Source organism: Podarcis vaucheri (genome assembly GCF_965113315.1).
Source record: "Podarcis vaucheri genome assembly, chromosome: 2".
Classification (NCBI taxonomy): domain Eukaryota; kingdom Metazoa; phylum Chordata; class Lepidosauria; order Squamata; family Lacertidae; genus Podarcis; species Podarcis vaucheri.
The window spans coordinates 39,520,947-39,537,075 of record NC_138760.1 but is presented as its reverse complement, the minus strand read 5'-3'; the positions used below and the strand labels follow the sequence as shown (position 1 = coordinate 39,537,075).

General features: G+C 40.9%; 1 protein-coding gene and 1 long non-coding RNA gene across 5 annotated transcripts in view; one reads left to right on the top strand and one right to left on the bottom strand.

Annotated features, from left to right (window-relative positions):
- Positions 1–16,129, bottom strand: part of UNK (unk zinc finger) — a 52,739-nt gene that overhangs the window by 23,380 nt on the left and 13,230 nt on the right. For 2 of the 4 annotated variants that reach the window (XM_082203590.1, XM_082203591.1), the window contains exons 2-9: positions 8,543–8,752; positions 7,929–8,105; positions 6,304–6,434; positions 6,036–6,171; positions 4,657–4,774; positions 3,293–3,377; positions 1,222–1,364; positions 140–187 (exon numbers count right to left, since the gene is read on the bottom strand). In XM_082203590.1, coding sequence (XP_082059716.1) covers positions 140–187; positions 1,222–1,364; positions 3,293–3,377; positions 4,657–4,774; positions 6,036–6,171; positions 6,304–6,434; positions 7,929–8,105; positions 8,543–8,752 — 1,048 coding nt within the window. Of the gene's footprint in view, positions 1–139; positions 188–1,221; positions 1,365–3,292; positions 3,378–4,656; positions 4,775–6,035; positions 6,172–6,303; positions 6,435–7,928; positions 8,106–8,542; positions 8,753–9,246; positions 11,725–16,129 lie in introns of those variants that run through there. The other 2 variants (XM_082203592.1, XM_082203593.1) reach the window with 2 other exon arrangements.
- On the top strand, positions 8,755–9,901 carry LOC309522057. Its single transcript, XR_014214819.1, has 2 exons — positions 8,755–8,838; positions 8,876–9,901. It is a non-coding gene; the product is annotated as an uncharacterized lncRNA (long non-coding RNA).

The window sequence follows — 16,129 nt, the reverse complement described above, 5'->3', positions numbered from 1 at the left end:
CAACTGTTTCGAAATGTAAAACAGATGAGGCTTGAATTAAGGAAGAGGGGACTCTTGGGAGCCTCTTACAATGACAATTTTCATTCAACCAGCACAGGTTGTGTAATGCTCTCTCTCCCCAGTTAGAGTAGATACTTACTGTAGTAGAAGTGGGGCTAGTTGGCAGAGTTCCTGGTTTATTCCATACCTACAGTCAAAGACAAAGACATAACACAGAATATGTGGGATGAGCAATTTATTTAGCTTTAATCAGTCATATGTAATAGGCATAATTAAAACATCATTCACTCGGCTTGCAGCCTACATACACAGCTGAGCAGGCTGAAGTAATAACAGACAAAGGGTGCTTCAGTATGACAAAAGCAGGTGGACTTGGAAGGAGACATTACAATTTGCTCGCCAAAAGGTGAGAGTGTGAGCTTGCCACTAGACAGCAGGATGTCTACTTCTAAACAGTGACTTGATATGATTCACTAGAAATATGCAAGACTCTCCCAAGGGATAACTACAGCTTAATTTTAGCTTAACATGAAAACAGAGGGCAACTACCCCAGGTTAAATTCTTCAAACATATCATAGTACACAAGCTCCAAGGCTGTATTCCCAAACATTTAGTTAGGAGCAGCTGCCACTATGCACAAGGTAAGCAATTCAGATGAGACCTCAGATGAGAGCTCAGCACCCACAACAAGAGATTGATCTTTCCCTTTTATGCTTGGAGCACTTTATTCAACTGGAGAAAAGCAAAACCATGCAAACATTTTAATGATTTGAATAGGTGTTCTAGAAGCAGTCATTTTCAGATGAAGAAAGAGTACTTCCCAAATGGGACAAATTCTAAGCAGGGAGCATTACAACAGTATTAAATTTCACAGAAAAGCCTTGGGCTGCTCCATATGGCAGCTTGAAAATGACTTCCAAGTAAATTTAAAGCAGCTCAGCTTGTCTAATCCAGTTTGAAAGTGGCAGTTGTGATTTAAACCCATGCCACTATGTTCCTTCAAAATCTCAGCTCACAGATGGAAACCTGTTTTGCATCCCAGTGCTCTGCCAACCCCCACAAATTCAAAGTAAATTTTATGGGGGAAATATAGGCACCATTTCCTTAACACAATGTAATTGAGTCCGAGGGGGCAGCTTCTTCTTCTAGAAGGCATTCATATTTAGAGAAGTCTGCAGTAAAAACCTACAAAGTGAAGAACTTTCAAAATTTCTACGTACATTGCTAAGGTCTGGGGCTTGTGGACTAGAAGGGCTAACGGGAACAGAATCGCCTGCTGCCGAGGGCATATACATTACAGGGCCTGTTTGTGTAGGACTGGAAACAGAGGATGTTGATTGTAACTCTTCATTAAGTGGAGGTTCTGTAAGAAATGCAAAACAAAAACATGACACAATGTATGCAGAAAAATGAAAATGGATCTTATGGCTCTCCTAAGTGCAGAGGTTCCATAGATCCGTATCTATTTGCAGCAATCCTCATACCAGTACAGAAATAACAGAAAGTTTTCATAAGACAAAGTTGATAAATGTTTGGTTTGTTGCCTTGAGTGTCTTAGCTTTCCCTAAAATTATAAATTACACTCTTAAAGCAATGACAGATGTAACTATTCATTCAAAAGACCTACTGAATCAGGGTTTCCATCTCTAATGTTCAATGATGGCTAAGAATACCTTGACGGTGATGACTGACACTCCAATTCTAAGCATATTTACTAGGTAAGCAAGCTTACAATTTCAATGATGTTTTCTTTTGTATGCTTGCTTAGAATCATAGCCTGAAGAACGTAAGACTATAACAACCCTCTTGGATCAGACCAACTGTCTACACAGTCCAGCATTCTATTTCCAACTATGTCCAACCATATACTTCTTGAAAGCCCAGGTGTGAAGCATGGCTGTAGCCAGGGAGCCGGGGGGGGGGGCAGCTGTCCCACCCAAAGTAAGTAAGTAAGTAAATAAATAAATAAATAAAAACAATTGTGTTGCAGATAACTTGGTTCTCCCCCCCCCCCGCAACATAAAGTCTGATTCCCTGAAATAAATCCTGGCTACACCCATGATGTGATTCCTAAAGGTAATAGCCCTTTCCCAGTTCTTATCCCTCTGTTTTGGAATGGAGACAGAAAGACCTTAGTATACTGATTTGATTTCAGAACACTAGAATTGATTTTTTTACGTACGGAAAGATCCCATGTTCCCAATAGAGCAAACTAGACAATTCATATGGCAGAATATGTTATGCATGGAGAAACAAGAGCTGTTAACAGTTGTTCTGAATCTGCGTGGCAAGCCCACTCTGAAATGTCTGGGGCACCTGGAAGGGAAAGAATATGAAGTAGATCCAGTCTTCAGCTCAGCAGACAAGATCTGGGTGGGGTTAGGGTTGAATGGAGAGGACCTTCACCGATTCAGACTGGATTTGTGGAGGTGGCTTCACCTTCATTCCTCCAAAGTGATTTGCAGAGGGTGGGTAGTTCAAAAACCATTTCAGCTTTCTTCTTACATATTTCAGGTTAGGGCAAGACACTGCTTATTTCACTTTTAATGCCAGTGTTGAGCTACAGCAGGGGTGGTGAATCTGTGCCCCACTAGACGTGGTTGAATAACAACTCCCATCATTCACAACCACTGACCAGGCTGGGAGTTGAAGTCCAACAGCACCTGGGGAGTCACAGATCCCCCCATCCATACTCACCAGTGCCTTGCTGAAGAGGAAAATCCTATCACTGCTCCTCCCTCTATGAAATATGTCTTGATCAAGTGTCCAAAAATTCTTGCCCATCATTTCTAAGACTCCAACCAAGTGATCTGTGCCACATTGATCTGGCTTCTTAAAAAGAAATCTCAAAAGCAGAAAATTCCTTCATGAAAGGATCAGGTCAAATACTACAACAGATGAGTTCTTTCCTTTGCTCCGCAGAAAGAAATTGTGTGTTCACAGCCTCAGGCAGGCAAATTACAAACCAGCAGCCCAAAATGCCCACAGCAAAACTTAAAACTGTACAATACCTTGAGTGGCCACTGGGTGTCACTTAATTTTGAGGAAATGCAATTAGAGCGCACACCATCTGGTGGCTAAAGCGTCTTTTCCAAAGTAAAAGATACAACACACAAAATAAAATCCACTGGAATATTTATTTTTGAATTCTTTCCCCTGACTTGCTGAGGGGAGGGCGGTAATTTGTTTTGAATTTTGCTTGATCCAGCAAATGAAGTCCCACTTTGAACCCAGGATGACACTTCTCTCACAGCTTACACTTTATTGCTAGATAAAGATAAGACCACCTACGTTCTACATGTGCAAAGGCACAGAAGGGTCCTCGGGGGCAGCTGCCAGACTGTTGCATGTCATTACATTTTGTTGATTTGTAGATCTGGGGAGGAAAGCACAAAATGTGATGAAAGTGAGCACACATAGTTATCTATAATGATTTTTTTAAAAAAATAAAACTATACCAAGAAATGCAACTGAGTTTGATGTGCCTCAGTTTTGCTTTACATATAACTCTGATCCCAAATTATATTTGACATTCACAGAATTACTTTTAGCATTATTACCATTGATAATTAATACAGTTGATTAAAACTTCATCACAATATTTTGCACGTCTACTCAAAAGTTTGGGTGGATTTACTCCCATATAAGTGTGTATAGAACTGCAGCTTTAATGACTCTTGGAACTTACTGAATGATGGTCCTGTGCATACACTGGCTCTATCTAAGGATCCAGAACTGGACTACATGAAAACATTTGAGCAAAAGAAGTGTATAGTATCCATTCAAGAGAAGTGTTTCCATGTGTATATGCATCCATGGGAATCACTCCCAAAGCCCCTACCACCCAATGCTGCCAGAACAGCAGTCTTTGGGGAAAGAGGAAAGGAACCATAGTTGAACTGCTTCAACTATGTTTAACTAGAGTTTGAAAGGATTCTGCTGATAGACAGGGCAGCCATGTCCCAACAGTGACATCAAATGTTGCTAGAAAACACATGGTCTTCTTATGATAAGGGTTGTGTACACTAAGACTAACTCTGCTGTCCTTGTATGCACAGGAGGAAGGTGTCAGTTCCCAAATTCATCACACCTTCTGTTCCAACTTTGAAAGCCTTCATGACATTTAGTTCCCCATCATTGTTCTGACTTTGCTCTGAATACCTTATAAGACAGTAAAAATTCTTTTTTCGCATTTTGGACGAATTATGTCTCAAATACAGAAAAACAAGACAAGGAGTCAGCCTAACCCCTCAGGGTACTACCTAGATCTCATGCACCTCCCTCAGCCTCTTGTCTGTGTCTTCTAGGCTTCCGCATGCGCCATAGTCCACTCCAAATTTTCTCACTCTCCTACATCCAACCATCAAGCCCCATTTGGCCCCTCACCTTGGTTCCTGCAGCCCCTGCCAGCTGTACTCTCAATGTCCAAGGAAACATTCTTCCCAGCATGTCTAGATGGCAATAGGAGCACTTATGGGTGAAGAATCCAAGATCTCAAGCAATTTCAGCTCCTCAGGACCCCTTGGATTCTTTTCTCTTCCAGTGTTCTTATTGTACTTTTTATTAGAAGTGTTACTGTTTATCAGCACATATAAACCCTGGAGCCCCTCCATTTATCTAGCCAGGCAGCCAACAGGAAGGGTTGCTCACTGTACCTCTGGATGAAATTGTTGTTCTGTGCGGGTGTGACAGTACTGGCATGCATCTCCATTGTCACACTTACTGGGATCTCCCCACTCATCTCCATGTTTCACACTGGGGCATGGGGATGACCTGCATAAAGAAGGCAGCAATGGTATAGAATAAGTAACCCAATTCCAACTTGGTACCATCAAATAAACTTATCTCACTGTCCCAAACAGGGATGCCCAGTCTACTGCTTCCATATATCCCTGCCACTTACTTCTGCATATTGAATACCTTAGCTACCTGCAATATAGCTTTTCCCAAGGCAGTGGAAGGTTTTACTTCATTATGCAGAACTAAATACATATGATTTCAGGTCACATTGAATTAGGACAGAAGCTGGTGGCTTTCAAGAGGACAGTCTTCTTTGCCCCCACAGAAGAGGAAAGCACACAACAGCAGGAGACAAGTACCTTGTCTGACCAATGCTTGAAATACAGTTTGAACATGAACTGTGGGAGTTTAATGGAAACCTGTGATCTCAGAGAGATACCTTTGCATGTGGCCTTTCTATTTGAAGTATTAAGTCTCAACGTGTAACACAATTTTCACAAGGACTAGAGATTCCCACTCTGAAAACTGTGCTAGCACTATGTTGCTATAAAGCAAATTCTAGGGGTTGCACAGAGATTAAAAGATACAGAGTCTAATAGACATGATACATAAGGAAAAAGGAAGGAAGAAGGAAGAGAACAGCAGTAGAATTCCAGCACCAATTTTTGAAGTTATATCATCTCAACAATTATTAAGTACTACTTTTAAGTACTTCTACTACTACTTATTTTATTAACAACAACAGTAACTTGCTTCAAAGTGGTGAATGGCATATTAATACAACAAAAAATGAAGCATGATAAAAGGCGATAAATTAATCAAACAAAACAATATAAGACAGGAAAATTACAACAGAGAAAAATAAAAGAGCAAAACTTTCTAAGCTAGAAGATTAAAAAGTGCTCTCATCGCCCATATTACATATTATATTATATTATTTATAACCCACATTTATAGTATCTAGATGCTTGAACAGACAGCAAAATAGCTTACCCCAGCTACAAAAATTAAGGGTGCTCTCACCACCACCCATTCTGAACACTCAGAGGTTGCATAAAAACAAGTAACCAGTGTTAAGAAACTGCCCCAAAACATTTTCTTAAATATAACAATTAGGATCACTTTCAGTATTAACAGTTGCCAGAAGTATACACACAACCCAGCAGACCTTATTCCTCTCAAAAACAATATCTGAACCAATCCTTAGAGCTTAACTTCAAAAGGAATATATTGCTCTCAACAGGACTAAAAACTACTGGTCCCTTCCAAAACACCAGATCTTGAGGCACTGTACCTGTATTTGTGTTTCCTGGGGCTCCTTCTTCTATCTTTGCTATTATGGTAGTAAGGGCAGGCATAACCCTGTCGACAGAGACGTGGGGGCTTCTTACATTGTTCTGTTTTGTAGTTTCCCAAAACATATGTTGTGTCTGTGAAGACAGGTGTGGCTGGTTAATTCGCGATGACAAGCATATTGCTTCCTACATGAAGAACCTTGTGATAGGAGGAGTGGGCAGTCCAAGAACAATGGACAGCCCTATGTAAGACCCTAAGGAACTCACCTTGCCACCTTGGCTCTTCACTGAGTATTTTCTCTATCATAGCATGGCTAGCGGCAACTGCAGACTGACCCTCTATGCCACCCTCTGATGTAGTCTGACCATTCTGCAAAGCTTCCATGGCCTGAAGCTCCCTTAGGGAACAGAGTTAAATGAACAATAGGCAGGCAGAGAAGATTCAGAGAAAGAGATGTGTGTCTACCAGATAGGAGTTGCCACAATGCAGGAATTCCCATACATTTATTCTTTCTTTCTTTTTTTGCTAAGCCCACTTTTAGAGATTCAGGATTTGTATGAGCACTCTGTCCTCCTGCTATTTTGGAGAAAACTCCTACAAGACATATTGCACCCCATTTTCCACTGTTGTTCTATTAATCCCCTATACAACACACACATTTATTTGCACGCAGGGGCATGGTGCTTCATGAAGAAGGTAAAATAAGATCCTGGTTGAATCTCAACTGGTGTGCCTCCAGCAAGTTAATATAGCATAATTAATCCTCCCCACCTCCCAAAACAAACCCAAGTAAACTCCTAGCATGCTTCACATATTCCCTTTTGATAGCCATAACATAAATAGAACAAACAAATACAATGTCTATTTCCTAAACTTAAGTATTTTCATCTTACAGAACTATTGGAAAGGATACCTTAGGTCTAATGTTAACATCTCTTTAAACATGCTCTCCCATATACTTAATGAAATGATATTTACCTCTAAGGCCTGAAAGAGACACTTGGTTGCAGACTCAGGGCTGGGAACCCCAGTCAGTAACACACAACTATACATCAGCTGGGGGAGGGTGTGATCTGCAGGGAAGAAGCAGCAGGCAGGGGAAGGGTAATTAATCCTTCCCCTGCTGCCACTTTCCCACTGGTACTCCCTCTCTAGTCATGGGACTCAGATATGCATCTGCTGCATTGTGGGACAAAACAGATAAAGTGGTTGTAGACTATGGGGAAATGTGGATAGAAAAAAAGGGTTTTTTCTCAAAGCATATTCCCATACCATAGCATCTTCCCTGCGAATCATGTCCTCTCCCTCTGCTTCACAGATATATGGGGGTAACCAGAATTCCTAGACCAATGTTTGCTACCAATGTCCAGTTTCACCCAATCTTACAAACACTTAGGCTGTTTGTTTCTATACAAATCTTGTTCTAAGAAATTAAAGTCATACCATCCCTTTCTTTAAACTGATAGGTAATTTTTGACAGTCATCTGGTGGTGGAGATATGCTCGGGGGGGGGTATAGTTGGAGGGGGGCAGATTTAACCTCTTCCTAGCTACCTTACTATCTTATGTCTAGTGAGGGCAATGGTGGAGGCTTAGCAATAGCCTGGCTTATATTAAACCCATTCATAATAATGGGGCTCCTGGCACCAAGATACTTGCCCAAGTCACCTTGTGATGCATAAAAAGTCACAGGAAACGGCCTTAAAGGACTGTATATAACATATTCTTTTGTGCGGGGTTGGGGGGCAGGGGTGGAGGAAGAGAGAAAACAGAACACCATCATACTTCTGATGCTAAACACTACACATTCAGCAGCATTTTGTACTCTGATCTGTTCCATTTTGGCTTAGCAAGCATACTTCTGCAGACAAGGAACTTCATCCTCTACTAACCTGATATCATAAACTGGAGAGCGGAGGTCATGGGGCCCATGAGCAAAAGCACAGTGGAGACCATTCTTGGTGCAGTTTCCTTTCGAGTCAGTCTCATGGATGCAGATTCCAGTTTTGTAGTAGCGCAGGTGATATCTACGTTCTGTGTCACCAGTAGTTCTATGCAGGAATGGACACCTACAGGGGAGGGGGGGAAAAGAGAGCTCGTAGAAACTCAAAGGCTGAAACATGCTGCCCAACAAAAAAAAATTTTTAGTCCTCACGGTTGTCAAATCCAGCACTTTTTTCCCATTTGTATCCTTTGTAAAATAAGGATATAAAATGAGGAAACGATCCTCAGGTCATTAATTTTAAAATAAACCTCACTAATTTCTCTAGGATTATTCCAGAGCAAAAAAACCTTTGAATTACAGCCTTCATTGGGGGGGGGATATATAGGTGTGGTGCAATCGTAATTAATTTTTTGTTCAAGTTTCTACTGCAGCGTTTCCACATTTCTTCATGGGTTCTTCTGCATGATTTTTAAAAAGCTGGTTTGTTGAATTCTCTCCTCTCTGTAAGTGCAGGCTGGAACCTCCATCTGGTCAAGTTAGATGCAGCCTTGAGTAACTTACTCATCTCCTTCTGGACAGATCCCTGTGGTCTCATCGTATTTGGTGCAGTAAATGTCAGGACTGTAGTTAAAGGTGCCATCCCGACGGCGGATAGACCGGCGGCGACGCTGGTTGACAAAGTGCCAGTGGAAGCATGTATAGGGCCTATGCTGAGTACACTTGTGCTGCACAAAGAGTGGGCACTGCTCTGTGCGGAATTCCTTCAGGTATCTGTAAAAAGAAAGAAACTGGCCTGAGCAGAGCCCACAAGGTAGATTCAGAGGTTCCATCCCATGCACAGTCCTGTAGGTAACCCAGTCCCAAACTGATTAGGGATTTTAAGATTACCACCAGCACTTTAATTTGGGTTCAGAAACACATTGGGACAGTGCAGCTGGTATAATGTAGGTGCAAAGCACTTTAACCACCCAGCCGCAACCAACTTTTATTTGTTCCAGATGAAAGTTCTTAACCACTTTTAAAAGCCACCTCATGTACATTGCAGTTGTCCAGCCTAGATACTCACTTGTGCATAGATAACTGAGACAACATTCATTCTCTCCAGGTAGAGTTTCAGCTAATAAATCAGCCAAAACTGGAAAAAGCACCACTGGCCACGGCTGCCATCTCATCATCCCCATTTAGCATGGATTCTAGAAGTATTCACAAAATGTGAACTTGATCATTCAGATGAAATGCAACCCCTTCTGGAATCAGTTACAAGCCTCCATACAAAAGTGTATGTTTTTCCTTCCACAGGACCTCTGTCTTATCCGGATTAAGGTTCATCTTGTTCCCCCTCAGTTGTTCAAAACAGCCTCAACGCAGGGATTCAGGAGTTCAATAGTCTCCCTGGGATGAGGATTGTGTTAGCACCAGTCTTACTTACTTCAGGAGGGTGTTCCAAAGCCTGGGTGCCACCAGCAAAAAGGCCCTCTCCTGCAGCCTGAACTCACTATGGCTTCAATCCAAAGATGAATGTGTGTGAGTAGAGGGGGCGGGGGAAGCAGAACACAAGCTTTTTGAACTTTGGTGTTTCTATAGAAATTTTAACACTCCTCTTGCTGTTATCACAATGGCATTAGACCTGAACACACCACACTGGTATTGAATGGATCTGCTATAACTCAAAATGAGAGGCCGCAAGGAGAAAATGGGAGTTGATGGAGAACAAGAAAGTGTACTAATTGGACCCAATTTCAGACAGAGCTGTAGCTACCGGGGGAGGAGGGCCTAGCCAGTTTTTTTGCCCCAGCTGAAGCCTCCAGAGAAGCACCATCGAGGCTCCCAACCTGTGTGTGTACACACGCAAATGTGCATGGGGTGCCAAACTGGGTCTTTGACCCAGGTGAAATAAAGTTTAGTTTTGCCCCTGCTAAATGACTGTGTGGGGAAGCAAATCCTTAAGTCTGAACACCCTTGTCAGAATTCTGTTATTCCCCTGATGAACAGCACATTTTATGTATGCCACCTTCCCGGCTATACAGTCGTAACTTGGATCCCAAATGCCTTGGTACTTGGATGTTTTGGCTCCCAAACGCTGCAAACCCAGAAGTGAGTGTTCCAGTTTGCAAACGTTCTTTGGAACTCGAACACCCAACAGGGCTTCTGCAACCTCCGATTGGCTGCAGGAGCTTCCTGCGGCTAATCAGAAGCCACGTTTCGGTTTCCAAACGTTTTGGAAGTCGAACGGACTTCCGGAACGGATTCCATTCAACTTCCAAAACAACTTACCATAAAAAACTGAAATATAGAAGCTGCTGATTTATCTAAGGCACTGAGATAAATGTAACCAAAGCCATTTCTTTAAAACTTGGATTACAGAAGAAAACACTAAAAACGTAGCCACCATAATCAGTTCAGTTTCATTTTCTATCCTATTGGGAAAAGGGCTGCCTGCATGTTTAGAAAACTGGTTAAATATTAAAGAAGATGACAGTATTTTTAGATACAGTCCTATCCAATTCTTATGCGAGCACGTGCATATACATGTGCTTGTATAGGTAAATGTACTTGAACTCTCCTAAGAAAATACTGGGTCAGTTACAAAACAAAGAAACACACAAACAGAAACCCTCAAACCCCTTAAGCAGACATTCCTTCACTGCTGAATGAATGCCTGAAATTATTCACATGAAAGAATTGAAAGCATCTACGTAATTCATTTCACACTATTTCAGTTGAATTATTACTTTTGGATTCTCAAGCACTGGCTATTACTATAAAAACTGTTAGCGTGGAGTGCACTAGCACTAAAAGATTACTGTCAGAACCAATGGTACTTCAGCTGTAGCTGGAGAAATCTGCTGAGAACAAGGCAGCAGATTTCTTCTTGAATGTTTGGGTCTGTACCAGAAATTACATTATTAAACATTCACTATTGATGATAAATAATTTTATTTTAGCATGACCCCTAAAGGTATCAACTCTATGCTGATAAAAGCATACAGAATACCCCTGGGCCTTCAATGGGTAAGCATATTTAAGTTTATGGTGCAACAGCTGCTAGGACGCACTATGCCACACATTATACTGAGCTACATGCCAGCCTTTTTGCAAACACAGAATTCTTTCATTAACAACTTCTTCCAAATAATACAAACAATTTTTTTAATAAAGTCAGCCAGCCAACAGGGCTCAGAAACTTGAATAAATCCTGTATTGTCGCCCAGAATTGAAGTTAAGTTTCAAGCAGGGTATGAAGAAAGGGTCTGCCTCTTCCAAGACAATAATGCCCACACATCACAAAGAACTCATAACCCACCTACTCTCAGCAGCCAGAAACATCATAACCAGACACTGGAGAGTCCTGTCAGGAGTAAGCATGGACCAATGGTACCAAATAGCATGGGAAACAGCCTTACTAGAAAAATTAACCAATAAACTGAAACTGATATGGGGACAAATAGAAGATGACGCCTTCACCCCGGTATCGCTCCCCTTTATCACATACACAGCCCAACAAGACAACGACAAGAATCCACCAACAGCATATGAATCCATTTGGCTAACCTGATCCAAAACATCCACCCACCCCACTCACACATGAAAACAAAGTTCACCACAGCCAATCACAAATAAACAATCACACTCTAGGCCATCCCCAACCTCTCTCACCACTAAAGGAACACAAGCAAGTAGCAAAGAGAACCTGCACAAGTGACGCTGACACAACCCCCCCCACACACACATTAAGTAAAATAGAAACATTGCCACCCGACCCCACCCCCACTCACCATTCCCCCTCCACCTCTTTCCCCCTTTTCTTCCTAATGTAACACTAATGTCTCAACAAATGAAACTGATCAAGAAAATGTAACTTGAAAAAAGAGACATTGCACATACTTTTGTAAACCAAGAAATCTTTAATAAAAATACTTTTTTTAAAAAAAAGGGTCTGCCACACAACTTCAGAATTCTAGATACTCCACAAAACACAATGAACGGTGAGGTGAACACTACAAGGCATGCACATGTGTGTGGTCTCCTCTCTCAAAAGGTATCAGTCTAGGACTCTGAAAAACATCTGCTACTAGGACCTCTCTTTGTCACCACCACCTTTGAGAGGGGCAGAACAAAGAATCACATGATCCCATTGACAGCACCTGCAATTCAGAATTGCCAAGGCAGTATGACCTGTCTATAAATCCAGTTCTATTATTGGGAACTGCTTTGAGAAATATTACAGCAGAAAAGGAGTACACAAATATTGTACAAATATACACCATCATGTGTAAAGAATGCCCACATATCCATTTTACTACATGAGCACAGGCTCAAAAATAGAGTTTCCTTCCACAAACCAAGTAGTTAAGCCACATACTAAGTAGTTATCAGACATGTGTCCCAAAGGCTTCCTTGCATGAGAGAGGGCTGTTCACATAATGAGTCTTGGATTGAGTGAGAGCATGCAAAGTCAAAAAATTACTCCAGAATGGATTATTTCTTAATCACAGAAATTCTTAAGTCCACAACTTGGAGATCTGTCTTCTTAATATCTCAGACCATGCCCCTGTTATCACAAAAATACAATCAGGATCACACAGAGTCAGGATCCCAAGGAAATAAGTACATTGTTTCTACCCCAACATACATCCTAACATTTTCACTTCAGAGAACGTAATCAGTTCCTAGGTTTTACTGTGGATAACCTCAAATTGAACTAGCTAGCCCAATTTCAACATATATTTACTCAATGCGTCAAGCAAGTAGAAGTGGCAGGTACAAGCCAACCAGCAGCAATTCCTCTCGGGTTCATATGGTTTTAAAGCACTGCATATTGTCTTAATCATGGCAGGACCTTTTTCCTGAACAGCTATACAACTTCTTTCTGATACTACATTAATACGTCAGCAACTTAACCAAGTAGGAGAGGCACACTATTCTGCAATTATGCTACTTCCTCAAAAGCAACCCAAAGAAGCTCTATTTTTAAATGTATGTAAGAATTCCATTTATAGAACAGCACATTTTTTTATTCTTTTATTTTCCCTTAGTTGCTAAATTAGTCACTCACAGGCTACAAAAACTCTCTGTTGCCTCAGTTCAATAACTGTTTCTCCAGCTTTGAAAATCAGGAACATAACCCACAATGGACCCTCAGAAAATTAAGGTCATCCAAACAGCCTCTCTCTAGTCAAATGAGAGCAGGACACATAGCCCAGGACTCATCCTTTAAGTAAATCGGCAATTTGGAACAACTGATTTAGGCATTTGGAGAGATAAAAAGTAAGAACCTCCAGGCCACAGCTTCCTTTGATAGCACAGACTGCTGCAAGAACACTCACCTATAGGTAAGATTGCTTATATAGGGAACATTTGCAGGATCATAAATAAGGGCAGCTGAAAGTAGAGTTTAAGTAAATGTGCTTTTTTGTATACGATACTTTTGTCCAGAGAAATAAAAGTTTAACAGAACCAATTGTTAATTTACATTACACATACCTACCTACAGCAATTGCAAAGTCACATGTTGTACTCCTCTGCTTATCTCAATAAAATATAAAATGCTGCCTAAAACCCTGTGATAGGAAGTTATTCCAAGTGTTAATTGGTTCTGAACTGATGGCCTTATCAGAAATATCCAGTAGGCTGCATAAGTCATTCATTCAAGGGCTTTTCCATTGGAAAAAGGAATCTTAAGTCTGCAGTATGCAAATCACCACGAATATCTGTCTGAATTTGGCTCAAATGTGTTCTGTAATTAACATGAGTCTAACCATCTGCTTGTGCATATTTGATGATCCAGTGTCTCAGTTAAGTGAAAATGCCAGTGCTGGCCAACTCTTCCGAAGTTTGGCTTGTAGCTGCTGATGCTTAAGAATCAACACCTTGGCCAAATTTAATTTTATCAAAAACTTTCACCTGCTCTGTAAAGCAGAATCAACTGCCCAAATGTCAAAGATTACTAGCCAGCTAAGACAATAAACCATACCGTATGAATGGAGTAGCAAATAGGATCTGCTAAAACCTCATGGTGAGATATCTAGAATGAACAGTAGCTGATAGACAATGGAAGCAGATGGGACCCACAATGCTTACCAAAGCATGCTAGATGTTGCAAAATGGAATTTTGGAATGCCTGGATATGTACAGCTGCTAAGAAAGTCAGGCTGGTAGACAGAAAGCATTACATTTCAGAAAGCTAATTGTTCTCCCAAATCCTCTTTCCACCAGACACCTAAAAATCTTTGGTATAAGCAAGAGACTATAGATTTTTAGGCTAAGCACCACAGCTTACTTTCTTTCTTCTTTAATAAGGCATTCCTGCATCAAAAACGAAACAAGTTGTTTGTTCATTTGTGTGAGCATGAGACTCATAACCAGCAGCAATAGAAAACTACCTTATACAGAGTCAAAAAATACATTCATCTAGCTCAGCATTCTTTACACAGTCTTCCCCAATCTGGTGTCCTTGGCAGTTGTTGGACCAACTGCCAGCAGCACAGCGATGATCAGGGATGATGGAAGTTGTAGCTCAGCAATGGGAAGAGATGAGGTTGAAGAAGACTCATTCACATTCACTGGGATTTTAAACAGGGGGCTTTCCAAGTGCTCCCTCTCATCCTCCACTTTCCCATACTATAGATGCTGGTGATTGAAGCTGGGAACTCCTACACTGAAAACATGCCCTGCATCACAGTGTCATAGCTCTTCTCCAATTTCTGGAGTCTCCAGGCTTCTACAGTGGTACCTCGGGTTAAGAAATTAATTTGTTCTGGAGGTCCGTTCTTAACCTGAAACTGTTCTTAACCTGAGGTACCACTTTAGCTAATGAGGCCTCCCCACTGACACTGAGCCACCACCGCATGATTTCTGTTCTCATCCTGAAGCAAAGTTCTTAATCTGAGGCACTATTTCTGGGTTAGCAGAGTCTGTAACCTGAAGCGTCTGTAACACAAGGTACCACTGTATCTGAAACCTTGAAGAATCTCTGAGTCTGTGTAGGCAATACTGAACTAGATAGAATTATGGTCTGTAACAGTATAAGGTGGCTTCCTAATGTTGAACCTAGCAGCTTTTGCATGCAAACCACTGCTGAACTACAGCCCCCCCTTTAAAACATCACTTCATTTGAATATACACATGCTTCTATCTTAAGATTCCCCTACACTATAACATCCAACTAAATTTTTGAATTTTCTGTATCAGCAATCCAAAGTAAATTGGTTGGCACCATCTAATAAATAGCTGAATTCTAAATTCTCAAGACACCTCCTGGCATAAAAAGTCCAATATGTCTCTTTTCTGAATACAACACTGATTACCATTTCATTATCTCCCTTCCACCAGCAAGACATAATTTTGCAAGCCTTGCAAAGATCAACCACCATTTAAGCTGCTCAAGAAAACACAAATTTTGTGGAAACAAATGAAATTGGGAATGAAGGGGTGTGGCAAATAGATGAAAAGGAAAGTGTTTCAATAAATGTACATCTGTCAAGATGACAGTTCTGGCATGCCTTGAAATAATTTTTAGCACCTAAATAAATATCAACTAATTAGTACGAAAAGATCATTCAGGTAAGTCTTGCCCACAATTTTAAGCCTTTCATTTTTATTCAGCTCTTACCATACTATTAGTATGATTTCAAAGAGATTAAATTTGAAGTGATTTACTTGATACCAATTAATTGTAAACACAGCACTGGTAGGCTCTAGAAATATTTACTGTATCACGTTATCTGTTAAGAATGGCTATGTATCTTTGCCACTTAAAAACAAAAACACCTACAAGAATAAAACATATACAGGCAGTGTATTACTGAAATCCATTCAAAAGGCCTGCAAACACCCTACCCTGCCCCACTCTGCCCCTATTCCACCTCCACCCCACCCTTATAGTGATGTTTCAGTTACATCTTTATGATGTTTCCAGGTCACTTCCAGGTTTGGTGCGATGCCAAACACAGTTGAACACATATTAAACATGCAGAAATGAGGGGTTGCCTGGGTATGTTAACAGCTCTCCCACTTAACACAACTAAAGATTGTAAAAGGGCAAAATAGCACGGGAAGGTAAAATATCAGGGGGGTTTTAAACTCTCTGACCAAGATGTTTAACATGCTTTTTCAAATGTTTTGTGAAATAAGACAAGTGAAGCATCT